Below are 27,402 nucleotides of genomic sequence, written 5' to 3' on the forward strand. Positions count from 1 at the left end.
CGCATTTGTGCTTCATTTTAATCCGAGAAATCGATCAGAAAGAATCCGCCCCGACTGCCCCTTTTACAGTGAGATGGGACAGGGAGAGTGGGAGGGGGAATGTGGAACCCCTGGGTGTGCTGCCAGCACTGTGGGGAGAGAATGGGGAAGCCACTGAGGGTACTTGGAGCATTTGGATGGGGATTGGGGAGGGGATGGGGGAGCCCCTGGGGGCACTGGGAGAGGAAATGAGGAGCACAGGGTGCCCTTTGTAGCCTCCCCCTGACCCATGACCACCTCCCTTGGAAGGATGGGCAACCACAGGAGCCATGGAGGGAGCACCTCCAGTGCCACCCAGTGCCTCCCGCTTCCCAGAGTCTCACAACGGTTGTTGTAGAGTGTCATAGATGTCACTGGGCTCCCATGGTTGCCCGTGTGGCCCCTGCAGCTGCATGTAGGTCACCTGAGGATCCTCCCTGGGGGATGCCAGGGGCTCCGGGGGGGCCCTGTGGGAAGAAGGGAGTGTGTGGAAGGGGATGAAAGGTTCTGGTGGTTTGGGTAAAAGATGCATCATGGCTGGAGCCTGCACTCACCTTTCCTGGTGCTTACTGGTATCTGCAAAGGAAAACTGAATTGGTAACTTTGGAGTCCCAATAGGCCCCCATCCACCCACAGGAATCCTGAACAACCCCCAGGCCTTCAATTCTCCCCCAGGTCCCCCCAGTATCCCTGATGGCCCCCAGAACCCCTGAATCACCACAGTGCTCTGGACCACTTGCGATCCCAGAACCCAGAGCCTGGCAGGGAGGGGAACTTTCCAAATTCCCCCAGGATCACGGAGAGAACCCCCAACATGCCTGCAAGACCCTCCAACACCACCCCAAATCCTGGAGGATGCTGAGCAAAAGGCCTGAGCACTCAGCGCTGCCCAAGTCATTGACTGTTGGTGCCACCAATCACCCTCACATTCCAGGTGACCTCCCACCTCCCCAGGGCCCCCATTGCCCCCATTGTCACCCACCCACGTTGTTCCACCGATGCCAGCCCACAGCTGCAACAATGAGCACGACCAAGGACAGGACGGAACAAGCAACCCCTGTGGCCAATGCTGGGGACAGAGGGGGACGCATTGGGGACACTCTGAACCCTGGAGGTCCTGAACACCCCGGTGACCCCGTGTGACGCCACCTCTGCTCCAGTGTCCACGTGGTGTCACCTCCAGGGCCAGCTCGGGGCTGAGTGCCCCGAACACGCGGTGCCCGTCCTGTCCCAGCTGGTTGGTGGCCACGCACTGGTAGGTGCCTGAATGTCCCACATCGACGTCCCCAAGCTCCAGGACGGGACCCCGGGCCACCTCCTGGCCATTGTGCAGCCAGGTGAAGGTGACAGGGGCTGAGTCCACCTGCACCAAGCAGCGCAGGGTCACGGGGTCACCTGCGTGCACCTGGTGTGACAGGGGACCGGGGGTGATGGTGGCATTGGCCACGGGCACTGTAGGGACAGAGACAAGGCTGATGCTGGGGGGAGGGGCTGGCAGCCAGCAAGAGGGACAGAAACAGGGGAATGATCGTGTCCTGGAGGATGCTGTAGGTGGTGTCACTCCCAGTCAGAGGGTTCTGCTCACCCACGACGGTGACGTTCACACGGACACTCTCGGCCACACTGTCCCCATCGCAGACCCGGCAGTGATAGTGGCCACTGTCATTGTCCCCAATGTGTCACAGCTCCAGGGGAGGGCTGGTGCCCAACAGTGTCCCCGAGCCCCCCCGGTGCCAAATGAAGGACAGGGGACCTGTCCCCGCGGCCACCGCACAGCTCAGCACCAAGTGGTCCCCCAGTGCCACCTGTCCCCCGGGGGGCTGCACTGACATGGACACCCCTGAGACAGGGACCCCTGTGGGAGGGGGCAACAGCAAGTGACAGTGAGGGACACGGGGGGAATGAAGAGAGGCAGGGGGACCCCAGTGAGAAAGAGGGGGTTCAGAGCTGGGGGGGGCTTGAAAAGGACCCCAAGGAAGGATGGGGGGTTTGGGGAGGGGACACCTGGAGAGGGATGGGGGGACCCCAGGGAGGGTGTGGGGACCCAGAGAGGGGATGGTGGGACTTGGGGACCGTGGGGGCAGAGCAGGGAGGAGTGGGGTTGACTCAGAGACGGGCAAAGCAACCCAGTGAGGGATGGGGGGATGAGGAGGGGGACTCAAGCAGTGATGGGGGACATAGGAAAAGTTTACAGGAAAGATGGGGGTGCCCACGTAGGGCTGGGGGATCCTGTGAGAGACCCGGGAATGGATGAGGGACCCGAGGCAGGGATGGGAGATCTGGGCAGTAATGGGGGTCTGCAGGCAGGGCTGGGGGTCCACAAACGGGGCAGAGTGTCCCCAACCACGGGACACGGGGGGCTGTGGGGGTGAAGCTCACCGTGCACTGTCACTGTCACCGTCACCGGCGCCGACTCCCGCCACTCCCATGACTGTGATACGCAGGAGTGCATCTGGCCCCCGCAGCAGTAGCGGCCACTGTGGCTCCGCTGCTGACGGGACAGGGACAGCTCGGTGCCATTGAGGGACATCCTCACCTCCTCGTTCCCACGGTAGAATCGCACCCCGGTGACCGACAGGTCCTGCCGCCATCGGCAGCGCAGTGTCACCGTGTCCCCCTCCAGCAGCAGCCGCGCTGGCACCTGCAGCACCAGCCAATCTGGGGGACACGGGGGTCCTGTCACACCGGGGGGGTCCCGTTTGTGCGGGGAGCCCCCATTGGGTCACAGCCAGAGCACCAGGGGTCTCCAATACCACAAACAGTGTCCCCCCGCAGACTGGGATGCTCTGGGATGTCCCCGTGTGCAGGGGACGGGCTCTGGTCACTCCAGGAGGTGACCCATGGAGCGGAGCCCACCCAGAGCCCTCGGGGTCTCACAGGTTCCCGGCTGGAGACCCTGAAACCCCCTTCACCATTTAAGACTGTCACGGGGGGGCTGAGCCCACTGCCACGTCTGTAACAGCGGTAGGTGCCACTCTTTGTGACATTGAAGTGGCCGAGTCCCTCCTGCCGCCAGCTCCACTCATCCATGTACCAGGTGATGTCACCGGCTGTCCCCGACCCCTGACAGGTCAGTGTCACCCGGTCCCACAGCACTGCCAGAATCCAGGGAGGCTCCACCAGGAGCTGGGTGGTCTGGGCACCTGCAGGTGACAGGGGACACCAGCCTGCCAGGGCCACCATGGGGCTGGGGACAGCAGGGTGGGGACATGGCATCCCCTGAGGACTCACCAGCGAGTTCGAGGGTCTGGGCTGGAAGGGAGAAGGGACAGGGCTGGGTGGGGGTGGCACCATGGGGAGACAGGTGACGGGCCACAGGGTGTGAAGCTGTCCCTGAACTGTCACCGGGGGGACACTGGTGTGGCATAGATGTCTCGGAGATCGGGGAACTGCAGCCACCCCATCTCAGGCAGGACATGGGGACACTAAGGACACCCCAGATATGGGGAGCCCGTTCTGGCACAGGTCACTCCCCCAGTCCCATGGCCTCTGTCCCCATGGCCCATCTGCATGGTACTTGTCCCCTTGTCCCTGTCCCTGCATCCCTGTTTCCCTGTCCCTGTCCTCACAGTCGCACCAGCCCCATAATTCCTCTCCCCACATTCTGGCCCCTCCAGTCCTGTCCCCCTTCTCCTGCCCCACCAGCATCCCACAACGCTGATTACCTAATTGCACTGGCTTTGCTGGCACTGGGGACCTCAGGGGACCCCACAGCCCCCCTGTGCCCCCTCCCCACCGGTCTCTGCCTCACCAGGGCCCATCCCCGGGGTGTCAGGCCCGTGCCCGGGGCACTCACCCCACAGGAGCAGCGCCACCTTCCCGGCCATCCCCGTGTCCCTGGCCATCCAGGCTGGCGGTCGCACACTGGCAGTGGCGGCTGTCCCCTGGGTGGTGGCTCTTCGGCCAGGGTGGAAGGAAGGGAGGTCAGGTCTCATCCTCATGCGTAGGTGGCACCTGGTGGGGGCAGGGTGGCCACAAACTGGGGACAGGATGTGGGCAGGCTGGGGACAAGGCTGGGTGGCACATGGTGGGACATGGGGTTCTCAGGAGTGGGGGGCTCAGGGGTTTGCGGAGCCAGGGATGGGTGTCCAGGGGAATGGGGGGTCCCAGGGATGGGGGGACTCAGGGCTGGGAGTCCCAGAAGAATGTTGGCTCCAGGGATTTGGGGTCATAGGATGGGGGTCCTAGGGATGAGGGTGCCGGGGGAATGGGGGATTATGTGGGAATGTGAGGGTCCTGGGAGAAACAAATCCATGGGTGAAGAGGGATTGTAGGGGACGGAATTTGGGGGAGACTGTTCCTTGGGAATGGGGGTCCTGGGCCATGGAGATATTGGAGAATGGCAGTCCTGGGATGGGGGTCCCAGGGAGGTGGAACATAAAGAATGGGGGTCTGTTGGTTGGGTTCCCAGAGGAATGGGGGGCCCAGGGATGCGCACTGGCTGGTTGGGTCCATGGGTTGCAGCTCCTTTCCTGGCTACCTCAGATATTGGGGTGACCCAGAGCCACGCAGAGCCCACTCAAGGTGCTGGTGACCTGGGGATCACCACAGGCAGATTCCGAGGGGCTCTGGGTCGCTGTCTCCCCAGACCCCCAGGAGCTTTTTCATCTCTTCTTTTCCATTTCCTTCTTTTCTCCCACAGTTTCACACCTCTCAGTTGCATGGCTTGATGAGTCTGGGGAGCACCTGAGCAAGGAACAGGTTGAGGCGACTCTGGGGAAGAGGAAAAGTGGGTTCTGGTCCAGCAGGAGGAGATATGGGGGCTGTGGCGGATGGGGGTATCCAGCTTTGCCCCCCCCCCCCAACACTTTCTCTCTCCTGCAGCAGAAGGAAGATGCCGTTTGTGCAGAGGGAAGAGTTCTATTCTGGGGTCATCCAGGAGGGTTGTGTCCTGTTCAGGGGTTCCCTGCTCTGGGACTGCAACATCCTGGGGAGATCCTGTCCTGGGGGGGACACATGATGGCCAAGGGGATCCTGTCCTGGGGGATGGCAGCTCCAGGCGGGGTCCAGACTTCTCCATTCTCACTCATCCCCTACAGGATGTGAGCCAGCAAGAGCAGCTCGGGAATGGAGCCCCAGGCAGGAAGGAGCTCCCCAACTCCTCCTCCTTGAAGCCAGTGGCCATCCAAGTGCGGGGCCCAGCCATGGCCCAGCCCCAGTGCACAGGGATGGGCATTGGCCAGCCCTGCTCTGGCCAGCCCCAGGTGGCAGCCACGACCTGAGGCTCCCCCCGCCCCCTTGGCTTTGATTCTGGCAGCTTGAGAGCTGCTGCAAAGGTGAGAATTCTGTGGCAGGAAAAGGCCTGGCTGTGGTTTGCTGGGCCCTGCAAGAAGCACAAAAGCCAATGGGAGCCCAAGCAGTGGCTCTGCGAGGGCCTTGGATGGTTTTCAGAGCAGGGCTGGCTGCAAACCCCCCTGCAGGGGCAGCTGTGAGGGAAGCAGTCCGGAAATGCAGCAATTGATCATTTTGTCCCTCTCAGCAAGGGGCTGAGAGAGCCCCAGAAGTTCTGCAAATCCCACACCCATCTGCTCAACAACCTGACCGGGACCCTCCTTTCTGAACAAAACCTGCAGCCCTTTGGAACCTCCCAGAAAGAATGTTTGTGTTCTGGATGCGGACACCAGAAGAGAAGGAAAAGTGTGGAAATACTGAGCAGGGGCTCCAGCCGTGGATCTGGGGAACAGGGGTGTCCCAGCAGGAGCAGGGAGTGCCCAGGCAGGGGAATTCAGGGCAGGGTGGAGTGCATTTCCCAGGGAAGCAGACCCTGTGGGGCATACGGGCATTTCCACGGATTCCTGTGCTCTGTTCCAAGGATGGACAGAGTTTCTCCCCTGTTGGGGGCAGAAGCCATGGGAAGTAAATCAAGTTTCAGGGTGGGAAGGAGTAAAATGGGCAGAGTTCCTAAATGTGGCCCAGCCAAAGCCTTCCCTGTGGGCTGGGTTGCTGCCCAGCAGGCCGCGAACAATCCCATGGACCTGCTGGACACTCAGGGAGGTTCCACACTCTGTGTTATCCACAAGTGAACGCTGCTGTGGGATGCACCAATGGGCTCCTGAAGGGAACCAGAAAGTCTCATTTTTGTGGGATTTGTTTGTGTTTTTACTGTGAGCGACTTGTTGGGTGCCCAATGATTAAAAGGATTCTATCGACCAGACCATTTTTTACATTGTTAGTTTGATTTTTGGTGAAGTTATTTTTTTATTGGGAAAAAAATTGTTTTCGGAAAAGATTGTTGCCTTTATTTCATGGCTGTATAATTTTGTCTCAGCCAATTGGGCATCAGGGAATTAAACCAAATTTAGCCGGGCATTTACCATCATCAGGGCAAGGTTCTATCTGGTGGCCCCTTAGGTTTGGGCAGCCCAGGTGTCACAGGGACCCACTGGGGACAGCGGGAATGCTCAGGACCCTCCAGGATGTGCCACCTCTGGGACAGGAATCCCCAAGGATGTGGCACCCCCAGAACGAGGAATCCCCTGGGACAAGACCCTGGGACACGACCCAGGTGTCACCACAGCAGAGGAGCCCTTTTCCCTCAGGGCAGGACCCCTCTGGATGTGTCCCCCAGGACAGAACCCACGGCCTCAGCTCAGCATAAACGGCCTCTTCCTTCTGCTGCAGGAAAGAGAAAGTGAAAATCTTTCATCGCCCACAGCCCCCAAACACTGCCTGCACCCCCCAGCCCCCTTGGCCCCTTCCTGGGATCCCCCCACCGTTCCCTGCTCAGGTGTTCCCTGGGATGGCTGAGCCAGGAAATGGGGGGATGGGAAAAGCCCAGGGGTGTGTGGGGCACAGACCCAGAGCCTCCACCCTGGGGTGCCCCCCTGGCCATGAGCACACTGTGGGGGCTGTGCTGGGCTCTGAGTCACCCCGAAATCTGAGGCACCCAGGGCAGGAGCTGAGACCCCCGTGCCCACCCAGCCACTGCCCATCCCTGGGACCCCCATTCCCCTGGGAACCCAACCATGGCACCCCCATTCCCTTGGTCTCTGCTCCCTGGGACCCCCATCGCAGGACTCCCATTGCACAGGACCACCATTGCCTTGATCCCATCCCATGGAATGCTTCTCCTTCCTCTCAGAACCCCAGTTCCCAGGGGCCCCCTTTTCACCCCTGGACCCCCAACCCTGGGACCCATATTCCATGACCCAAAACCCCTGGGGAAAAATTTTCCTGCAGGACCCCCATCCGTGAATCCCCCGAGACATGGAGACCCCAATTCCCCTGGACCCCCATTCTCCTGGACACCCGGCCTTGGTTCCCCACATCCCCTGAGGCCCCCACTCCTGGGAACACCATCCCCCACTGAGCCCCCAGACTATCCCATAATGTCCCCAGCCTGTCCCCTGCTGTGTCTCCACCCATCCCCCACCCTGCCCCCACCAAGGGCCACCTACACGTGGGGACGAGGTGTGACCTTTCTTCCTTCCTCCTCATCCGAAGAGCGGCCACCCAGGGGACCGGTGGCCACAGCAGCGAGTGACAGCCAGTGCACATGGCCGGGGACACGGGGATGGCCGGGAAGGTGGCGCTGCTCCTGTGGGGTGAGTGCCCCGGGCACGGGCCTGACACCCCGGGGATGGGCCCTGGTGAGGCAGAGACCGGTGGGGAGGAGGCACAGGGGGGCTGCGGGCTCCCCTGCGGTCCCCAAGGCAGGGACAGGGGAACAGGGATGCAGGGACAGGGACAAGGGTCATGCCCGTACCATGCAGATGGGCCAGCGGGACTGGTGCCGGGGGAAAGGGGTCACAGACGTGGGGCCATGGGGGTGTGGCTGTCGGGACAGGTGCTGTGAGGATTACGGTCGTGATCTGTGCAAGCATGGGGGGTCCACAGTGACCCCATGTCCTGCCTCAGCCCAGGGTGACTGAGGTGTCCCTGTCAGCAAAACCTCTGTGCTACACCGGTGCTACCCTTGGGGAGAGTTTGGGGACACATCACACCATGTCCCCCCAAATGGTGCTGTCCCTGCAGAGCCACCACCGCCCTGATCTGTCCCTTCTCCCTTCCAGCCCACACCCTCGGCCTCGCTGGTGAGTCCTCAGGGGATGCCATGTCCCCGCCCTGCTGTCCCCAGCCCCGTGGTGGCCCTGGCAGGCTGGTGTCCCCTGTCACCCGCAGGTGCCCAGACCACCCAGCTCCTGGTGGAGCCCCCCTGGAGGCCGGCGGTGCTGTGGGACCAGGTGACACTGACCTGCCAGGGCTTGGGGACCGCCGGTGACACCACCTGGTACAAGGACGGGCAGCGCTGGGTGCAGAACAGTTGGAACCGCTTCACTGTCACCAAGAGCGGCACTTACAAGTGTCAGAGACACGGCAGTGGGCTCGGCCCCCCCGTCACAGTCCTAAATGGTGAGAGGGGATCTTAAATGCTCACAGTGGCCTCTGGATAGGTCTGGGTGGGCTCCACTCCGTGGGCGTCCTCACACCCCTCGGGTGCAAGAGCCCGTGGGCACTGCACTGAGGGTCATCCCAGTGCATCCCAGTGTGATGGGACCCCCTTGGTGACACCTGTGCCACGGAGCGTCTCCTGGTGTTCCTGGGATCCTCCAGTGCAATGGAGACTCCGCCCAGATGTCTGCGGTGCCATGGGCACCCTCCTCTGACCTGTCTCCAGCCTCTCAGTGTGATGGGACTCTCCTGTCCCACAGACCAGCTGGTGCTGCAGGTGCCAACACAGACACTGCTGGAGGGCGACGAGGTCAAACTGCGCTGCCGGGTCAGGCAGGACACATCGGTCAGCAGGGTGCGGTTTTACCAGGACGGGAAGGATCTGGGGGAGTACTTCAGGGGGGCCGAGCTGTCCCTGTCTCCTCTGCAGCCAAACCACAGTGGCCGCTACCACTGTGAGGGTTTGGTGAGCTTCTGGCCATTATCGTCATCTCCAGTGACAGTGACAGTGCACGGTGAGCACTCCCACGGCTGGAACCCCAATATCCTGACACCCCCACAGCCACATCCCAGGGGACTCAGAGTCAGTCCTCCCCTCATCTCCTTCCCAGAGCTCTTCACGGTGCCGGTGCTGGAGGGTCCCCCCGAGCTCATTGAGGGGTCCCCCCTCAATCTCAGCTGCCTCAGCAGCCCCAGCCCCCTGCGGCCACGAACCCGCCTCCTGCACCTCTTCTACCAGGACGGGCAGTTGGTGGGGGGCACGCAGGTGTCCCCGCAGCTCCTGGTGCCCGGGGTCTCCCACTCGGGGAATTACAGCTGCCAGGTGCGCTCCGAGGGGGGGGCCGTGCAGAAGAGCAGCGCCCGGCTCCGCGTCACGGTGCACAGTGAGTGTGGGGATGGGCACGGGGAGCCCCCACAGCCTCTTCGCGTCCCCTGCCTTGCCTTGGGACCCCCATTCCTGCTTGGACCCCCCATGCCTGTCGGAGGTCATTCATCCTTTCCCACGTCCCTCGCAAAATGCCCCAGCCCTTCCTGGGTACCCCCATCTTTCCTCTGAAGTTTTTCCACATCCTCGCATCACTGCTCAGGTCCCCCTCCATGTCCCTCCATCCCTCACTGGGTCCCTTCACCCATTCCTGGTTCATCCCCACTCCCCTCTGATCTCCCCTCATGGTCCCCAGGTCCCACCGTACCCTCCCTGTGGTGCCCCCTCAGCCCGCTCCAGCTGTCCCCTCCCTGAACACCCCATCATTCCTTGGGGTTTTATTTCATGCCCCCCATCAGCTCTGGGCCCCTTCTTTCTCACTGGGGTCCTCCTGCCCCTCGAAAATGCCCCTCCCATGTCCCTCACTGTCCCCTGCTTTCCCCCACCTCCTGCAGGTGTCCCTGTCTCAGGGGTGTCCCTATCAGCACAGCCCCCCGGGGGACAGGTGGCACAGGGTGACCGCCTGGTGCTGAGCTGTGCAGTGGCTGCAGGGGCAGGTCCCCTGTCCTTCACCTGGCACCGGGGGGGCTCAGGGGAACCGCTGGGCACTGGCCCCCGCCTGGAGCTGCAGCGTGTTGGGGACAATGACAGTGGCCACTACCAGTGCCGGGTCAGCAACGGGGACAGCGTGGCTGAGAGTGTCCCCCTGAATGTCACTGTCCTGGGTGACTGAGACCCTCAGGTTGGGTGACCCCACCCACAGCATGCTCCAGAAAACTCTCATCCCCGTGTCCCTGTCCCTCTTGCTGGCTGCCAGCCCTCCCCCTCTCCTCAGACCCATCTCTGTGTCCCCACAGTGCCCGTGGCCAATGCCACCATCACCCCCGGTCCCCTGTCACACCAGGTGCATGCAGGTGACCCCGTGACCCTGCGCTGCTCAGTGCAGGTGGGCTCAGCCCCTGTCACCTTCACCTGGCTGCACAATGGCCAGGAGGTGTCCAGGGGTCCTGTCCTGGAGCTTGGGAACGTCAGTGTGGGACATTCGGGCACCTACCAGTGCGTGGCCACCAACCAGCTGGGACAGGACGGGCACCGCATGTTCCGGGCACTCAGCCCTGAGCTGGCCCTGGAGGTGACCCCTGGCACATCCTGGGTCACAGGTGGGCTCACACGGGGTCACTGGGGTGTTCAGAACCTTTGGAGTTGGGGTGACCCCAATGTGTCCCCCTCTGTCCCCAGCAGTGGCTGTGAATGTCGGCAGGACCCTTCTGTTCCTGCTCCTGCTCCTGGCTGTCATCGGGGGCTGTCACTGCTGGCAGCACTGGGATGGGTGACAATGGGGGGAATGGGGGTCCTGGAGTGAGGGGAAGCCCCCAGAGTGGGGGCAGAGACAGGGCAGCACCCAGGACCCCTGAGCTGGGGGAAACTGAGCCCACAGTGACCTCGGCTGGGGGTCCTGGGGGGTTTGGGGGGAAATTTGGATGGTCTTGGTTGGGCTCCAAGGGCGTCCCTGAGTGGGGTTTGAGGGACATTGGGATGGCACTGGAAGCTCCTGGAGGGTTTGGGGAGCTCTTGGAGAGCTGTGCAGGGATGTTGGGGGATCATTCTGGGGTCCTGGGGAAGTGTGGGGGGTACCTCTCTCGTCTGGGCATTGGGTTCTGGGGCACAGAGGATCGGGGACACTGGGGGGCTTGGGGGACACTGAAGTGGTGCAGAAGGTCTGGGGAGTTCAGGGGTTCTTGGAGTGTTCCATGGCAGAATCAGGGGTCTGGTGGGAATTGGGGCTCCAGTGGGGATTTGGGGGTCCTGTGGGTGGTTGGATTTGCCAAGGTCCCAGGAAGGTTCAGGCGTCCTGGGGTCTCCATGGTCACCCCCTCTCCTTTCCCTCGCAGCCTCCAGGAAGCTCCAGGACAGGTGAGTGGGAGGGTCATTACAGGACTCCACATTCCCCCACCCCAGACACCCGTCAGACCCCCATCATCCCCACAGGACCCCACCCAGAGGAAGGGATGGTGCTGGACCCCCACATCATGGGCACTGAGCTGGCAGGGGGTGAGTACAGGGGGAACAGGGACACGTCACCCACGGGCGTCACCCCCCACCCAGGTCCCCACAACCAGTGTCGCTCTGAGGGCCTCCCCAGGTGTCCCCTGGCCCTGCCCCACCTTGGGATCCACAAGTGACCAACATGGAGCTGCCAGGACCCTATGATGGACAGTAGGGTTCCCATGACACCTTTGTGAGTCTGCTGTGCCACTGGGGACACTGGCAGCGCTCAGGGGCATCGATTCCCCTCCGTGGTCCCTTCTTCCTCTTCACTGCACCCCACAGGGCTCGTCCATCTCTTATAAATGATCAAGAGCCAATTCAAAATCCAAAGATTTATTTAGCTATTTCAAAAATCAATTTCGAAATGCCTCGATAAATCAGGACAACATCGATTGGATGTTGGGTGGACAACCAGGCAGCAGCAAGGGTGCTTTCCGGTATTGCCCACAAATTCGGACTCTCAGGGCAGCAATGTTAGACATTTTTTATGCCCTGAGGCAGTGCACGACTATTTCAATATTCTTCTCTCCCCGAGGGATGTTTTGAAGGGATTTCCTGAAGAACTGAAAAGAAGTCCAGAAAGAGTCACTGAATCTTCTTTTGGGGCACTTGATGAGGACATCTGCTAGATTTCCATCAAGATCGGTATCAGATTCTTAAGTAGCTGTGAAAATGCGGCCCACCTTTGATTAATGAGCCGTCTCCACATTATCTCCACTGTTTATGTTGCAAATTTTGTGGTTTCACAGCTTGGACAATGGACTCTGGAAGTTTGGAGACATTGCTACCGAGAATCTAGGTTTTAGTTACAATAGATAATTTTACCAGGTACAATTTTATTACGCGAATTTAGACACTGCATCTGTTACACTTCCCTCATCCAGTGCTGGGCGGGCAGTTGACCCTGTTCCCTCTATTGTACCCAAACTTCAGCATTTTGATTAAACTGTGTGAGAAGCAAGACTGACTCCTTCATATTTTTAAATATTCATAAGGGATAAATAAGGTATAAAAGGGACAGCAAACAGCGTGCTGGGTCCTTGGACACTGCTGGAGGCACACGGTTATCTATAACAATTCTTCTCTTCCCTTCCCGCCTGGGCAGAGGTCCCCAGGTGCCGGCGGGGTCGGCCCCGCTCCGCCGCGTGGCCCCGGGCCTGGTGCGGCCTGGCCGGGCCCGGTCGCTGCTGGAGCCTTGGCAGGGCCGGGCCCGGCGGCTCCCGGGCAGGGCAGGGGAGGAGAGAACGCCCCGTCCCGGCCGGATCGGGCCTCCAGCGGCTGCTGACATCCTGCCGCTAAAGCCGCCCCCATGGCGGCCCCGGGAGGCCTCGCAGGGCCGGGCCGGGCCCCCAGCGCAGCCGGGCAGAGGAACGGGGGAAGCCCCCAGCGCGGCTTTGGAAGAATTCTTTACTATGAACAGCTCCAGACACCGGCACCAAGACCCCTTGCGGAGGGAGAGGCCCCAGCAGCTGGAGAGATCTTGCGCCAAGAGCAGGGGCAGCTCTGCAGCCGTGCGGAGCGGCCCCGCAGCTGGAAATTGAATGCAGCCAGAACCCCGGAGATCCTGGCCCAGCCCCGGCACGGCCTGAATTTACCACCTTCGGCCACTGCCCGGGAGAACCATCACGGCCTCTGCAGATTGGGAGAATGGAAACTCTTCCTCTGCATGGATGGAACTTGCAAAGCACTAATCCTCTCTTAAGTGAGACGAAAGGACAGAGTGAAGCCACGTAGAGAGACAATATGAAGACATCAAAGTCAGTGAAGGAGGAGTTGAATCTTAGATGGCAAGAGAAGGAGAAGATGCCTTGGTTTTCGGCTGAAAATCTTTTGTAGGCCATGGGAATGGACTGTGATATACTAGAATATCCCTCTAAGATGTTCTAGGAGATGAGAGTATACAAATTGTAGATCTGAGCAAAGGTTTTTGTGATGAGCTAAGTAAATATTGAAGTAGTTGTGATCTTTTGAGACGCCTGAACAGAGAGAGAGATGAGATGAAGATCTGCCCTCAGAAAGAGGAAAGATCTCTGTTCCTAGAGATGTAGAAAACCTTTGCTTTTGAACCGTTCATCTTTAAAATGGTACCCCATGAGTTTACATGGCCCATTACGCAGCTGTGGGAAGGCTGTGTGATATGGGAGGGACTTCACAAATGGAGATTCAGAGGCGGCTGGTTTTGTGAGAATGAAAAAGCCACAAGAGAACTGTTCTTTCTTGTGGGGAAGTTTCCATGGCCAACCAGAAGAGACTTCTCTCTCTGAGAGAACTGAAGAAAGACTATTTTAGAGGTTGTAACTGAGCTAAAGTCTAGGTTTTGTCTTCTCTGCATGTTGTCAGAGAGAAAGAAAGGAGTTTGTGGGGAAGAGAGGAAGTGTTTTGAAGGTTTTATTCTGATTCTTATTATTTTTGTTTTCTCTCCTGTAGTTTTGTTACTAAACCTGTCTTTATACTCTTTTAAGCTTTAGGCCTGCTCTGCTTTTCTCACAATCTTATCGGACAGCAGTAGAAAAAGTAAATCATTCTTGTGGGCACTCAAACCACTACACTAATTGGTGCCGTGACTCGGATACAGGAATTGGCAAACCTGAAACCACTACAATGCCATACTGCAGATGAAATCGATATATTTTATTTCCTCACAAGGCACCTGTTCTGTGGTTTGACAAATCTTGGTGACCTACGAGTCAGTGGTAGATTCCTCTTTGCATTCTTTCTTTCAATGTTCATTTACTTGGTTCTTTTCAATGTTATCTTACCACAGAGATAAGATACTCCAGCAGTAGATGAAATCAATGTTAGCTACTTCACAAAATAATCTGCATTATTCTCACCATTGTCAGTTAGTTACACAGATCAAGGCATTAGCTACTTCTGCAACAGTTAATGTTATACTGCACTGCAAATAGGTTCCATTTTGATGGTTTGCGAGAGCCTAAACAAAAACATATTTATCACATGAAAATTTAGAATCTCCACAGCGATTAGGGTCAAAAGGCTGACAAATTTTACTACATCAAAAGCTGTTTAAATACGATTACAAACTGTATTACATAGAACTAATTAACAAAAGCCAATACAATACTAAAAGCCAATGACAACAAAGTTATTTATAACAGGGGAAGGTGTATGGAAGGGTTTTGTGACTTCTCCTTTTTCTGCCCTGATTTTGTCTCCAATAAATTCAATTCATATCTCTAATTCTGACGCTGTTTTGCCCCTGAGAGGATTTCATGAGTGATCTCTCCTGGTCTTAGGAGGGAGGGAGGGAGGGAGGGAGGGAGGGAGGGAGGGAGGGAGGGAGGAAGGAAGGAAGGAAGGAAGGAAGGAAGGCAGGAAGGCAGGCAGGAAGGAAGGCAGGAAGGCAGGCAGGAAGGCAGGCAGGAAGGCAGGAATGCAGGCAGGGAGGAAGGCAGGCAGGAAGGCTGGAAGGAAGGAAGGAAGGAAGGAAGGAAGGAAGGAAGGAAGGAAGGAAGGAAGGAAGACAGGAAGGAAGGAGGGGGTTGTTCCTTCTGCAGACTCAGGCAGCCAGTGGCTGATCTCAGCACTGCCAGCAGCACCTTCTCAGCAGAGACATTCCCATGGGTGATTTTCTCCTTCTTCTGGGTAGGGGGGGAAGAGGGCTGAGGACCCTCAGTGTGGCTCCACACACTGGGCTGGGCTGGTGCCAGCACACTGGAGTAGTGTGGCTGCCCATGGGTGGGGTCCCCCACTGCCCCCCAGTTCCCCCAGAGCCCCCAGTGCCCACTGGAGCCCCGAGTGTCACAGCACATTCCCGTAGGTGTCACTGAGTTCCCGCTGTCGCCCATGGGGTCCCCGCAGCTCCGCGTAGGTCACCTGGGGATCCTGGAGCGCGGTGGCACAGGGGGACGCTGCGAGAGACACTGGCTGTGGGATCTGAGTGGGGGTGACACTCATGGGTGACGTGTCCCTGTGTGTGTGTCCCACCCTGTACTCACCCCCCGTCTGCCTGGTGCTCACGACGTGGGTGTACAGCACCTCCCCCTCCTCTGGGGGGGCCGGGGGATCCGGAGGGGCCCTGCGGGGATAAAGGGGATGTGTGGGGGGGAATGGGAGGTCTTGGGGTTGGGGTAAAAGGGGACAGTGTGGTTTGAGCCCACACTCACCTTTCCTGCTGCTTCCTGGACTCTAGAAAGGAAAGAGGGGAAAGGTAACTCTGGGGTCCCCAAGGCCCCCTCAGAAATCCTGGCACCCTACTGGACCCTCAATTTCTCCCAGGACCCCTGATCGTCCCTGATACCCCCCAGAACCCCTGAACCACCCAAGTGCTCTGGACTTTGTGAGTGCCCAGAAGCCCAATTCTGGCAAGGAGGGGGACCCTCCAAATTTTTCCAAGGTCACTGAAAGAAGCCCCAACATCCCTACAATACCCTCAAACAGCACCCCCAATCCTTGAGGACCCTGAGCAAAGGTCCTGAGCACTCAGGAGCTGTGGGTGTCACCCATCACCCCAACATTCCAGGTGGCCTCTCACCTCCCCAGGGCCCCCATTGCCCCCATTGTCACCCACCCATGTTGTTCCACCGGTGCCAGCCCACAGCTACACCCACGAGCAGGACCAGGAACAGGAGGGACACGCCAACCCCTGTGGCCACTACTGGGGACAGAAGGTACACACATTAGGGTCACCTATCACTCCAGGGTTCCAGCAAACCCAATGACCCTGTGTGACCCCACCTCTGCTCCAGTGTCCACGTGGTGTCACCTCCAGGGCCAGCTCAGGGCTGAGTGCCCGGAACACGCGGTGCCCGTCCTGTCCCAGCTGGTTGGTGGCCACGCACTGGTAGGTGCCCGAATGTCCCACACTGACGTCCCCAAGCTCCAGGACGGGACCCCTGGCCACCTCCTGGCCATTGTGCAGCCAGGTGAAGTTGACAGGGGCTGAGCCCACCTGCACTGAGCAGCGCAGGGTCACGGGGTCACCTGCGTGCACCTGGTGTGACAGGGGACCGGGGGTGATGGTGACATTGGCCACGGGCACTGTGGGGACACAGACAGGGCTGGCATCTGGTGAGGTGGGATGGGGGTGCTGAGGTTGGGATCACCCCCAGCCCGAGGGTCCTGCTCACCCAGGACGGTGACATTCAGGGGGACACTCTCCTCTACGCTGTCCCCATCGCTGACCCGGCAGTGATACTGGCCACTGTCATTGTCCCCAACGCGGCGCAGCTCCAGGTTGGGGCCGGTGCCCAGCAGTGTCCCTGAGCCCCCACGGTGCCAGGTGAAGGACAGGGGACCTGTCCCCGCGGCCACCGCACAGCTCAGCACCAGGCAGTCCCCCAGTGCCACCTGTCCCCCGGGGGGCTGTGCTGACACGGACACCCCCGAGAGCAGGACCTCTGTGGGAGAGGGGACAGCAAGGGTCAGTGAGGGACACCAGGGGACAGTGAGGAACACGGGGCAGGAGGGGGGGGTGGAGAGGGGCAGGGGAATCCCAGTGAATAAGAGGGGGGGGCAGAGCCTGGAAAGGAACCCTAAAGAACATGGGGGGGTTCAGGGAGGGGACACCTGGAGAAGGGGGGGGGGAACACAGGGAGGGTGTGGGGACCCAGGGAGGGGATGGTGTGACCTGGGGACGGTGGGGGCAGAGCAGGGAGGGGTGGGGTTGACTCAGAGATGGGCGAAGTGACCCAGTGAGGGATGTGTAGATGAGGAGGGAGACTCAAGCAGTGATGGGGGGACATAGGAAAAGTTTACAGGAAAGATGGGGGTGCCCACGTAGGGCTGGGGGATCCTGTGAGAGAGGCGGGAATGGATTCAAGACACGTAGCAGAGATGGGGGATCTGGGCAGTAATGGGGGTCTGCAGGCAGTGCTGGGGGTCCCCAACCAGGGGACCCAGGGAGGCTGTGGGGGTGAGGCTCACCATGCACTGTCACTGTCACCGGCGCTGACTCCTGCCACCCCCGTGATACCCCGGAGTTCACCCAGACCCGGCAGCGGTAGCGGCCGCTGTGGTGCAGGTGCAGAGGGGACAGGGACAGCTCGGTCCTGGGGAGGGTCTTAATCAGCTCCTTGTTCCCACGGAAGAATCGCACCTCAGTGACCAACAGGTCCCACCGACATCGACAGCGCAGTGTCACTGTGTCCCCCTCCAGCAGTGGCCGTGCCGGCACCTGCAGCACCAAGGGGCCTATGGGACAGAGGGGTCCCATCACACTGGGGTGGTCTCGTTTTTGTGGGGACCCCATTGGGTCACAGCCAGAGCACCAGAGGTCCCCAATTCCACAAACAGGGTCCCCCCGCACTGGGATGCTCTGGGATGTCCCCGTGTGCAGGGGACAGGCTCAGGCCACACCAAGAAGTGACCCATGGAGCGGAGCCCACCCAGAGCCCTTGGGGTGCCACAGGTGGTGGGTTGAGGACACCCAAATCCCCCTCACCGTCTGAGACAGTCACGGGGGGGCTGAGCCCACTGCCAGGTCTGTCACACTGGTAGCTGCCACTCTCGGTGATAGTGAAGTGGTCGGGCCCCTCCAGCCACCAGCGCTGCCCGTCCCTGTACCAGGTGGTGGCACCGGCAGTCCCCGAGCCCTGGCAGGTCAGTGTCACCCGGTCCCACGGCACCGCCGGCCTCCAGGGGGGCTCCACCAGGAGCTGGGTGGTCTGGGCACCTGCGGGTGACAGAGGACACCAGCCTGCCAGGGCCACCATGGGGCTGGGGACAGCGGGGTGGGGACATGGCATCCCCTGGGGACTCACCAGCGAGGCCGAGGGTCTGGGCTGGAAGGGAGAAGGGACAGGGCTGGGTGGGGACAGCAGCACCTGGGGGACATGGTGTGGTGTCTGTCCCCAGACTGTCTGCAGTGGGAACACTGATGTAGCACAGAGGTCTTGAGGACAGGGACACCTCAGTCACCCTGGGCTGAGGCAGGACATGGGGACACTGTGGACACCCCATTCTCCTCCAGGTCACCACCACCATCCTCACAGCCCTGGTCCCATCAGCAACATCCCCATGGCCCGTCATCCCATTCTAATGGAACCCATCCCCACAGCCCATCTGCATGGTACATGGCTCTTATCCCTGTCCCTGCATCCCTGTGCCCCTGTCCCTGTCCTCACAACTGCTACAGCCCCAAGGTTCCTTTGCCACATCCTTGTCCCCATATCTCTATCCCCTTTTTCCTGTCCCCACATCCCATTTCCCCTCTTCTTGTCCCCCTTTTCCTGTCCCCACAACCACCCCACTCCTCTGCTCACACTGGGGTCCATGCCCATGCACTGGCTCTGCTGGCCTTGGGGACCTCAGGGGACCCCGCAGCCCCCCTGTGCCCCCTCCCCACTGGTCTCTGCCTCGCCAGGGCCCATCCCCGGGGTGTCAGGCCCGTGCCCGGGGCACTCACCCCACAGGAGCAGCGCCACCTTCCCGGCCATCCCCATGTCCCCGGCCATGTGCACTGCTGTCACTCACTGCCAGGGGTGGCTGTTGGCTGAGTGGCAGTTCTTTGGCAAAATAGGAAGGAAGTGAGGTCAGATCTCATCCTCATGCGTAGGTGGCACTTGCTGGGGTCAGGTTGGCCACAAGCTGGTGACAGGCTGTGGGCAGGGTGGGGACAGGGTGGGGACAAGGCTGGGTGGCACAAGATGGGACAGGGGGTTCCAGGAGTGGGAGGCTTAATGGTTTTGGGGAGCCAAGGATGGGTGTCCAGGGGAATGGAGCTACTGAGGAGTGGGAGTCACCAGGGATGGGGGTGTCATGGGACTTGGTGTCCCCAGGGCTGGGGGACTCAGGGATGGGAGTCCCAGGGGAACATGGGCTCCAGGGACTTTGAGTCATGGGATGGGTGTACTAGGAATGGAGTGCAGGGGGAATGGGTCAGGCTCGTGGGAATGGGGATCTTCTGAGAGAATTCATGTCCTGGGGGAAGGGGGGTTGTAGGGCATGTCATTTGTGGAGAGGGTTCCTCTGAATGGGGGTCCTGGGCCATGGAGATCTTAGGGAATGTAAGTACTCGGGTGGGGGTTCCAGGGAGAGGGGACATAAGAAATGGAGGTCCTATGTTTGAGTTCCCATGGGAATGGGGGTCCAGGGATGGACAGTGGCCCGATGAGCCCATGGGTCACAGCTCCTTCAAGGGGTGTACATCACCTTTTGGGTAGACCCAGGGACCTGCACTGACCCCCTCATATGTGTCTGGTTTGGGGGAGGCACCACAAGGCAATTCTGAGGGGCTAACCCCCAGTGATATTTTCCTCTCCACATTATCCATTTTCTTCCTCATTCCCCTCAATTTCACAACGCCCCAGTTCATGCCTTGATAACCCTGGGGGGCACCTGAGCAGGGAACGGTTTGGGAGAACCCCACCGTGCGGGAAGCAGGGGTGAGGGGTCTGCAGGGAGGGGTGGGAGGCTGTGGGGGATGGGGGTGTCGGGCTGTGTCCCTCAACACTTTCACTTTCTCTCTCCTGCAGCAGAAGGAAGAGGCCGTTTGTGCTGAGTATCACACGGGGGGTGGGTTCTGCCTCACAGGGGACACATGCTGGCCAAGGGGTCCTGTCCTGGGGGATGGCAGCTCCAGGCGGGGTCCAGACTTCTCCATTCTCACTCATCCCCTGCAGGATGTCAGCCGGCAAGAGCAGCTCGGGAATGGAGCCCCAGGCAGGAAGGAGCTCCCCAACTCCTCCTCCTTGAAGCCAGTGGCCATCCAAGTGCGGGGCCCAGCCATGGCCCAGCCTCAGTGCACAGGGATGGGCATTGGCCAGCCCTGCTCTGGCCAGCCCCAGGTGGCAGCCACGACCTGAGGCTCCCCCCGCCCCCTTGGCTTTGATTCTGGCAGCTTTCGAGCTGCTGCAAAGGTGACAATTCTGTGGCAGGAAAAGGCCTGGCTGTGGTTTGCTGGGCCCTGCAAGAAGCACAAAAGCCAATGGGAGCCCAAGCAGTGGCTCTGCGAGGGCCTTGGATGGTTTTCAGAGCAGGGCTGGCTGCAAACCCCCCTGCAGGGGCAGCTGTGAGGGAAGCAGTCCGGAAATGCAGCAATTGATCATTTTGTCCCTCTCAGCAAGGGGCTGAGAGAGCCCCAGAAGTTCTGCAGATCCCACACCCATCTGCTCAACAACACGACCGGGACCCTCCTTCCTGAACAAAACCTGCAGCCCTTTGGAACCTCCCAGAAAGAATGTTTGTGTTCTGGATGTGGACACCAGAAGAGGGAAAAGTGTGGAAATACTGAGCAGGGGCTCCAGCCGTGGATCTGGTGAACAGGGGTGTCCCAGCAGGAGCAGGGAGTGCCCAGGCAGGGGAATTCAGGGCAGGGTGGAGTGCATTTCCCAGGGAAGCAGACCCTGAGGGACACACGGGCATTTCCACGGATTCCTGTGCTCTGTTCCAAGGATGGACAGAGTTTCTCCCCTGTTGGGAGCAGAAGCCATGGGAAGTAAATCAAGTTTGAGGGTGGGAAGGAGGAAAATGGGCAGAGTTCCTAAATGTGGCCCAACCAAAGCCTTCCCTGTGGGCTGGGTTGCTACCCGCAGGCCGGGAATAATCCCATGGACCTGCTGGACACTCAGGGAGATTCCACACTCCGTGTTATCCACAAGCAAACGCTGCTCTGGGATGCACCAATGGGCTCCTAAAGGGAACCAGAAAGTCTCGTTTCTCTGTGATTTGTTTATGTTTTTATTGTGACTTGTTGGGAGGACAACAATTAAAAGTATTCTGTCAGCCAGATCGTTTTCTACATTTTCAGCGTGATTTTGCTGATTTTTTTTTTCACTGGGATAAAAATGCTGTGGGGAAACATTTTTGCCTTTATTTCCTGCATGTCTAATTTTGTCTCAACCAACTGGGCGTCTGGTAATTAGAGCAAATTCACCTCCATCTCTGAATTCCCTCTAGACATGGAGACCCCCATTCCTTCGGACCCCCATTCTCAAGAACACCCATTTTTGGCTCTCCACAACCCCTGAGACCCCCACTCCTGGGAACACCATCCCCCACTTAGCTGCCAGACCATCCCATAATGTCCCCAGCCTGTCCCCTGCTGTGTCTCCACCTTTCCCCCACCCTGCCCCCACCAACACGTGGGGATGAGGTGCGACCTTTCTCTTCATCCGAAGAGCCGCCACCCAGGGGACCGGTGGCCACAGCAGCGAGTGACAGGCAGTGCACATGGCCGGAGACACGGGGATGGCCGGGAAGGTGGCGCTGCTCCTGTGGGGTGAGTGCCCCGGGCACGGGCCTGACACCCCGGGGATGGGCCCTGGTGGGGCAGAGACCGGTGGGGAGGGGGCACAGGGGGGCTGTGGGGTCCCCTGAGGTCCCCAAGGCAGGGACAGGGGAACAGGGATGCAGGGACAGGGACAAGGGTCACATACCATGGGGATGGGGCATGAAGACAGGTGCCATTAGAATGGGATCATGGGCACAGGGCAATGACGATGTGGCTGTTGGGACAGGAGCTGTGAGGATGGTGGTGGTGTCCTGGATGAGCATGGGGTGTCCACAGTGTCCCCATGTCCTGCCTCAGCCCAGGGTGACTGAGGTGTGTCTTACCTCAACACCTCTGTGCTACACCAGTGTTCCTTTGGGGACAGTCTGCAGCGAGACACCGCACCGGATTCCCCAGGTGCTGCTGTCCCTGCAGGGCCCCCCCCATCCAGCCATTGTCCCTTCTCCCTTCCAGCCCAGACCCTCGGCCTCGCTGGTGAGTCCTCGGGGGATGCCATGTCCCCACCCCACTGTCCCCAGACCCGTGGTGGCCCTGGCAGGCTGGTGTCCCCTGTCACCCACAGGTGCCCAGACCACTGAGATCCTGGTGGAGCCTCCCTGGACACCAGCAGTGCTGTGGGACCAGGTGACACTGACCTGCCAGGGCTCAGGGACTGCCGGTGCCACCACCTGGTACAAGGATGGGCAGCGTTGGGGACAGCAGAGATCCGGACACTTCACTGTCACCGAGAATGGCAGCTACGAGTGTGACAGACCCGGCAGTGGGCGCAGCCCCCCCGTTAGAGTCTTAAATGGTGAGGGGGGATTCAGGGTCTCCAGCCTGGCACCTGCAGGGTCCCCGAGGGCTCTGGGTGGTCTCTGCTCTATGGGTCACCTCCTGGTGTGACCAGAGTCCGTCCCCTGCACATGGGGACATCCCAGAGCATCCAGGTCTGAGGGGACTCTTCCCTTGCAATGGGTGGCCCCTGATGCCCCCCAGTGTCATCAGGACTCTTCAGATGCCCCCGGTGTGACAGGACCCCTCTGTCCGCCAGACTGGCTGGTGCTGCAGGTGCCGGCGCGGCCGCTGCTGGAGGGGGACAGGGTGACACTGCGCTGCCGGAGCTACCAGGACAAATCGCTCACCAATGTGCACTTCTTCCGTGAAGGGAAGGATCTGGGAGGGCCCCATGACAGGACCGAAATGTCCCTGTCCCCTCTGCACCTGCACCACAGCGGCCGCTACCGCTGCAGGGGCTGGGTGGGGGCTATAATTCCACAGTGGAGGGAGTCGCAGCTGGTGACAGTGACAGTGCGCAGTGAGTGCAGGAATGGGGACAGGCAACCCTGACATCCTCCAAGGGTTTCCCCCCTCTACCTGCATCCTTCATCCTTCCCTTCACTCCTCCCTGCGTCACCCAAAATTTCCCAAGTGCCTCCTTGTTCCCCCATGACTGCCCAGTTCCCTCTTCACATCCCTCATCCCTCTCTCTCTGTCCCCCCACCCCTCCCTGGGATCCCACACCCCTTCCAAGTTCCCCGCTCAACCCTCTGGTTGCACTTCCGTCCCTGGGTCCACCCACCCCTCTCCAAACCCCACATCATTCCCTGAGTCTCCTCAGTCTCTTGTGTAGTCCCCCATCCCTGCCTGACTCTCTCCACCTTTCCATGGGGTCACTCCATGGTCACCAGATCCCAACGCACCTCTCAGGGTCCACTTCTCCCTGAGGTCCTCTGTGCTCCCCTCCAATCCCCCCTCCTTCCCGTCTTGTGTCCTCCACCCATCATGGCAAGATCATCTTACCTGTGTCTCCCCGCAGAGGTCCCCGTCTCGGGGGTGTTTGTGTCAGTGTGGCCCCCCGGGGGACAGGTGGCACTGGGTGACCGCCTGGTGCTGAGCTGTGCCATGGCCATGGGGACAGGTCCCCGGTCCTTCACCTGGCACCGGGGGGGCTCAGGGACACCGCTGGACAGTGGCCCCCACCTGGAGCTGCGCCATGTTGCGGACAATGACAGCGGCCAATACCAGTGCCGGGTCAGAGATGGGGATAGCGTAGAGGAGAGTGTCCCCCTGAATGTCACCGTCCTTGGTGAGTGTGACCCTCGGGCTGGGGGTGGCCTCACCCACAGCATGCTCCAGGAAACTCTCATCCCCGTGTCCCTGTCCCTCTTGCTGGCTGCCAGCCCCTCCCCCCACCCTCACCCTGTCTGTGTCCCCACAGTGCCCGTGGCCAATGCCACCATCACCCCCGGTCCCCTGTCACACCAGGTGCACGCAGGTGACCCCGTGACCCTGCGCTGCTCGGTGCAGGTTGGCTCAGCCCCTGTCAACTTCACCTGGCTGCACAATGGCCAGGAGGTGGCCCGGGGTCCTGTCCTGGAGCTTGGGGACATCAATGTGGGACATTCGGGCACCTACCAGTGCGTGGCCACCAACCAGCTGGGACAGGACGGACACCGTGTATTCCGGGCACTCAGCCACAAGCTGGCCCTGGAGGTGACCCCTGGCTCACCCTGGGTCACAGGTGGGCTCACACAGCATCATCCTGGTGGTCTGACACCCCCGGGTTGTCGGTGACCTCAGTTTTCCCCCACTCTCTCTCTGGCTGTGACAGAAAGGGAACAGGAAACAGGAGGGGTCACCTGAGGTCACAATGTTTGCAGGACCCCTGGGGTGATGGGTGACCCCTCTGTGTTCCCCTTTGTCCCCAGCAGTGGCTGCAGGGGTCAGTGGTTCCCTGTTCTTGCTCCTGCTCCTGGGTGTCATCATGGCCTGGCACTGGTGGCACCGCATTGGTGGGTGACCATGGGGGGGACGGGGTTCCCCGAGAGGGGTGGGAAGCCCCCAGACTGAAGGGGTGATAGGGTGGTACCCACAGCTCCTGACTTGGGTTGTGCTGAGCCCCCAGTGTCCTTGGCTGAGTGTCCTGGGCGATTTGGGCAGGTGTGGGAGGGTCACACAGCAATGTTGGGTTTTCTTTTGGGGTCCTGGGGGATTTTTGAGGGTCTCCCTCCCTGCTGCGCTTGGGGTACTGGGTACTCAGGGCACCGGTTCAGGGGTTCTGGGGGGCTCTAGAGATGCTCAGAGGTCCTGTGGGAATTGAGGGTCTGGTGGTGATTCAGGCTTCCCACGGGTGGTCAGGGCCCTGGGGATCCCACAGTCACCCCTTCCCTCTCCTTTGCAGCCACCAGGAAGAAGCAGGAAAGGTGAGTGGGGGGCTTCATTCACAGCCCCTCTTCTACTCTCACACCCTGAACCCTCCATGTGCTCCCAAAACCCCTCCATCCCCACAGGGCACATCCACAGCCCCTGGCCCCCCCCAGAGGAGGAGGAGGTTCTGTACACCCATGTTGTGAAAACCGAGCGGGCAGGGGGTGAGTACGGGGACAGGGAAATACAGGGACACGTCACCCGCTGGTGTCACCCCCAGCCGGGTCCCCCCAGCCAGTGTCTCTCACAGGGCTCCCCAGTGCTGCCCCGCCCAAGGACACCACGGTGACCTATGCAGAGCTGCCAGGACCCCATGGACGACCACAGGATACCAGCAACATCTACGAGAGTGTGCCGTGACACTGAGGAAACTGGGGGGCACTGGGGGACACCGGGGATCCCCTCACCCTGGGCTTCTGTGGTTGCCATCCAGCCTGAGGTGGTGGTCAGGAGAAGGGGCTGGTGCACAGAGCACCCAGTGCTCCCCATTCCATCTCCCAGTACACCCAGGGGCTCCCCCTTTCCCTTCCCAGTACTCCCATAGTCCCAGTGGCGGCACATTCCCCCTCCCAGTGCAAGGAGGGCACACGGTCGGTTTCGATACACTTCAGCCCAAAATGCAGCTTTTTGGTTAAACTGGCACAAGTGGTGTTTGTTCAGCCCTGTTGGGCTTTAGGAATGGAATTCTCCAGTTCTGGCTTCCACTAAACAACCAGGGGCCTGGAGAGCCCCGAGGGTGGAGGGCCCGAAACGGCCAAGGGGAGACCCCGGCAGGGCAGGGGAGCAGAGACCCTGGGCTGGGCTCTGCAGAAAGGAGGGACCGGCACGGTGGTCCCAGAGCACGGGGAAGGGGCCCAGCTGCCATGGCGCTGCGAGTGCCGGGACTGTCACGGCGCGCATGAACCGACTGTGAGAGCGTGTCCCAAGCCACTGTCGCCATGTGTCGGGACAGCCCGTGGCCAGGGTGACGCCCCCACAGCTTTGGGCACTCGGAATGGGCGGGGCAGGGGCGGGGCAGAGCCCTGTCCATTCCCCGTGCCCTGTGCAGGTGAGGAGGGCAGGGATGGAGCAGCTTTGGGGACACCTGGGATCAATACAAGGTCATTCCCCACAGCAACACCATGACTGTGGGCAGAGCCCCGGCTCAACATTGCCACACTTTTCCCTCTGGTCTGGTGGCTGCAGCCAGAACCCAAATATTCTTTCCATGAGGTTCCAAAGGGCTGCAGGTTTTGTTCAGGAAGGAGGGTCCCGGTCGTGTTGTTGAGCAGATGGGTGTGGGATCTGCAGAACTTCTGGGGCTCTCTCAGCCCCTTGCTGAGAGGGACAAAATGATCAATTGCTGCATTTCCGGACTGCTTCCCTCACAGCTGCCCCTGCAGGGGGGTTTGCAGCCAGCCCTGCTCTGAAAACCATCCAAGGCCCTCGCAGAGCCACTGCTTGGGCTCCCAATGGCTTTTGTGCTTCTTGCAGGGCCCAGCAAAGCACAACCAGGCCTTTTCCTGCCACAGAATTGTCACCTTTGCAGCAGCTCTAAAGCTGCCAGAATCAAAGCCAAGGGGGCGGGGGGAGCCTCAGGTCGTGGCTGCCACCTGGGGCTGGCCAGAGCAGGGCTGGCCAATGCCCATCCCTGTGCACTGGGGCTGGGCCATGGCTGGGCCCCGCACTTGGATGGCCACTGGCTTCAAGGAGGAGGAGTTGGGGAGCTCCTTCCTGCCTGGGGCTCCATTCCCAAGCTGCTCTTGCCGGCTCACATCCTGCAGGGGATGAGCGAGAATGGAGAAGTCTGAAACCCTCCTGGAGCTGCCATTCCCTAGGACAGGACCCCCTGGCTGTGCCCCCCAGGAGAGAACCCGCCCCCCCATTTCACAGTCACTGCCCATCGCTGGGTCCCCCTTTCCCCTGGGAACTAAACCGTGGCGTCCTCATTCCTTATGTTCCCCCTCCCGTGCAGCCCCATCTCAGGATTGCCATTTCACCAGGATCTCCGTGGCCCCAGAGCCCCATTCCCAAGGAACCCTCTCCACAAATTCCATCCCCTACAATGCCCCTTCCCCCAGGACCTGGATTCTCTCAGGACCCCTCATTCCCACAGGACCCTCCCTTCACCCTGCACTCCATCCCTGGCACACCCATCCCATCACCCCAAATCCCTGGAGCCCACGCTCTCCTGGGACTCCCTGCACTGAGTCCCCCGAGCCCTGGGGTCCCCCATTCCCATGGCACCCCTCTCCTGAGTGACTCCCCCTCCTCAGGACTCCCATTGCCCTGGATGCCCATCCCTGGTTCCCCAAACCCCCTGAGCCCCCCACTCCTGAGAACCCCCTGTCCCACCTTGTGCCACCCAGCTTTGTCCCCACCCTGCCCACAGCCTGTGGTCACTCTGCCACCAGCAAAGGCCACAGCCATGTTGGGGACGCGGCCTGATGTCACTTCCTTCCCCATTCTTTGGAAGAGCCACCACCCAGGGGACCGGTGGCCACAGCAGCGAGTGACAGCCAGCCTGGATGGCCAGGGACACGGAGATGGCCGGGAAGGTGGCGCTGCTCCTGTGGGGTGAGTGCCCCGGGCACGGGCCTGACACCCCGGGGATGGGCCCTGGTGAGGCAGAGACCGGTGGGGAGGGGGCACAGGGGGG

The 27,402-nt window shown here is 60.4% G+C and overlaps 2 protein-coding genes and 3 long non-coding RNA genes across 6 annotated transcripts; 1 reads left to right on the top strand and 4 right to left on the bottom strand.

Annotated features, from left to right (window-relative positions):
• Positions 1–16: 16 nt before the first annotated feature.
• On the bottom strand, positions 17–1,142 carry LOC136304588 (uncharacterized). The gene is made up of 3 exons (XR_010724677.1): positions 1,001–1,142; positions 573–594; positions 17–485 (listed from the first exon to the last, which is right to left on the bottom strand). It is a non-coding gene; the product is annotated as an uncharacterized lncRNA (long non-coding RNA).
• A 49-nt stretch (positions 1,143–1,191) lies between these two features.
• Positions 1,192–3,845, bottom strand: LOC136304576 (low affinity immunoglobulin gamma Fc region receptor II-like). Its single transcript, XM_066208078.1, has 6 exons — positions 3,815–3,845; positions 3,250–3,270; positions 2,931–3,161; positions 2,398–2,676; positions 1,272–1,470; positions 1,192–1,195 (listed from the first exon to the last, which is right to left on the bottom strand). The coding sequence occupies exons 1-6, from the start codon at positions 3,843–3,845 to the stop codon at positions 1,192–1,194; spliced, it is 765 nt and encodes a 254-aa protein (XP_066064175.1).
• Positions 3,846–10,413: 6,568 nt separating this feature from the next.
• Positions 10,414–12,328, top strand: LOC136304589 (uncharacterized). Of its 2 annotated transcripts, XR_010724679.1 has the most exons (4): positions 10,414–10,494; positions 11,227–11,248; positions 11,324–11,386; positions 11,919–12,328. It is a non-coding gene; the product is annotated as an uncharacterized lncRNA (long non-coding RNA). The 2 variants fall into 2 exon arrangements; XR_010724678.1 differs by lacking the exon at positions 10,414–10,494 and having other exon boundaries at positions 11,140–11,248.
• A 1,435-nt stretch (positions 12,329–13,763) lies between these two features.
• On the bottom strand, positions 13,764–15,533 carry LOC136304582 (uncharacterized). The gene is made up of 3 exons (XR_010724673.1): positions 15,511–15,533; positions 15,343–15,422; positions 13,764–15,255 (listed from the first exon to the last, which is right to left on the bottom strand). It is a non-coding gene; the product is annotated as an uncharacterized lncRNA (long non-coding RNA).
• A 198-nt stretch (positions 15,534–15,731) lies between these two features.
• On the bottom strand, positions 15,732–18,780 carry LOC136304581 (low affinity immunoglobulin gamma Fc region receptor II-like). Its single transcript, XM_066208084.1, has 7 exons — positions 18,750–18,780; positions 18,106–18,126; positions 17,787–18,017; positions 17,270–17,536; positions 16,474–16,743; positions 16,082–16,384; positions 15,732–16,001 (listed from the first exon to the last, which is right to left on the bottom strand). The coding sequence occupies exons 1-7, from the start codon at positions 18,778–18,780 to the stop codon at positions 15,907–15,909; spliced, it is 1,218 nt and encodes a 405-aa protein (XP_066064181.1). The 3' UTR covers positions 15,732–15,906.
• Positions 18,781–27,402: the final 8,622 nt, after the last annotated feature.

The sequence above is a fragment of the Chamaea fasciata genome, unplaced genomic scaffold (assembly GCF_029207755.1).
Source record: "Chamaea fasciata isolate MVZ Bird 193981 ecotype frontalis unplaced genomic scaffold, bChaFas1.0.hap1 SCAF_126, whole genome shotgun sequence".
Taxonomy (NCBI): domain Eukaryota; kingdom Metazoa; phylum Chordata; class Aves; order Passeriformes; family Sylviidae; genus Chamaea; species Chamaea fasciata.

Bases quoted from the DNA above. Each gene is read 5' to 3' on its own strand.
- LOC136304576 (XM_066208078.1), bottom strand. From the start codon at position 3,845: ATGGCCGGGAAGGTGGCGCTGCTCCTGTGGG. The intron at 3,162-3,249 runs GTGAGTCCTCAG...TGTCACCTGCAG, and splicing joins CCAGACCCTCGAACTCGCTG to GTGCCCAGACCACCCAGCTC. The intron at 1,471-2,397 runs GTGAGCTTCACC...CTGTCCCTACAG, and splicing joins GGTGACAGTGACAGTGCACG to TGCCCGTGGCCAATGCCACC.
- LOC136304581 (XM_066208084.1), bottom strand. From the start codon at position 18,780: ATGGCCGGGAAGGTGGCGCTGCTCCTGTGGG. The intron at 18,127-18,749 runs GTGAGTGCCCCG...TCTCCCTTCCAG, and splicing joins GGTGGCGCTGCTCCTGTGGG to CCCAGACCCTCGGCCTCGCT. The intron at 18,018-18,105 runs GTGAGTCCCCAG...TGTCACCCGCAG, and splicing joins CCAGACCCTCGGCCTCGCTG to GTGCCCAGACCACCCAGCTC.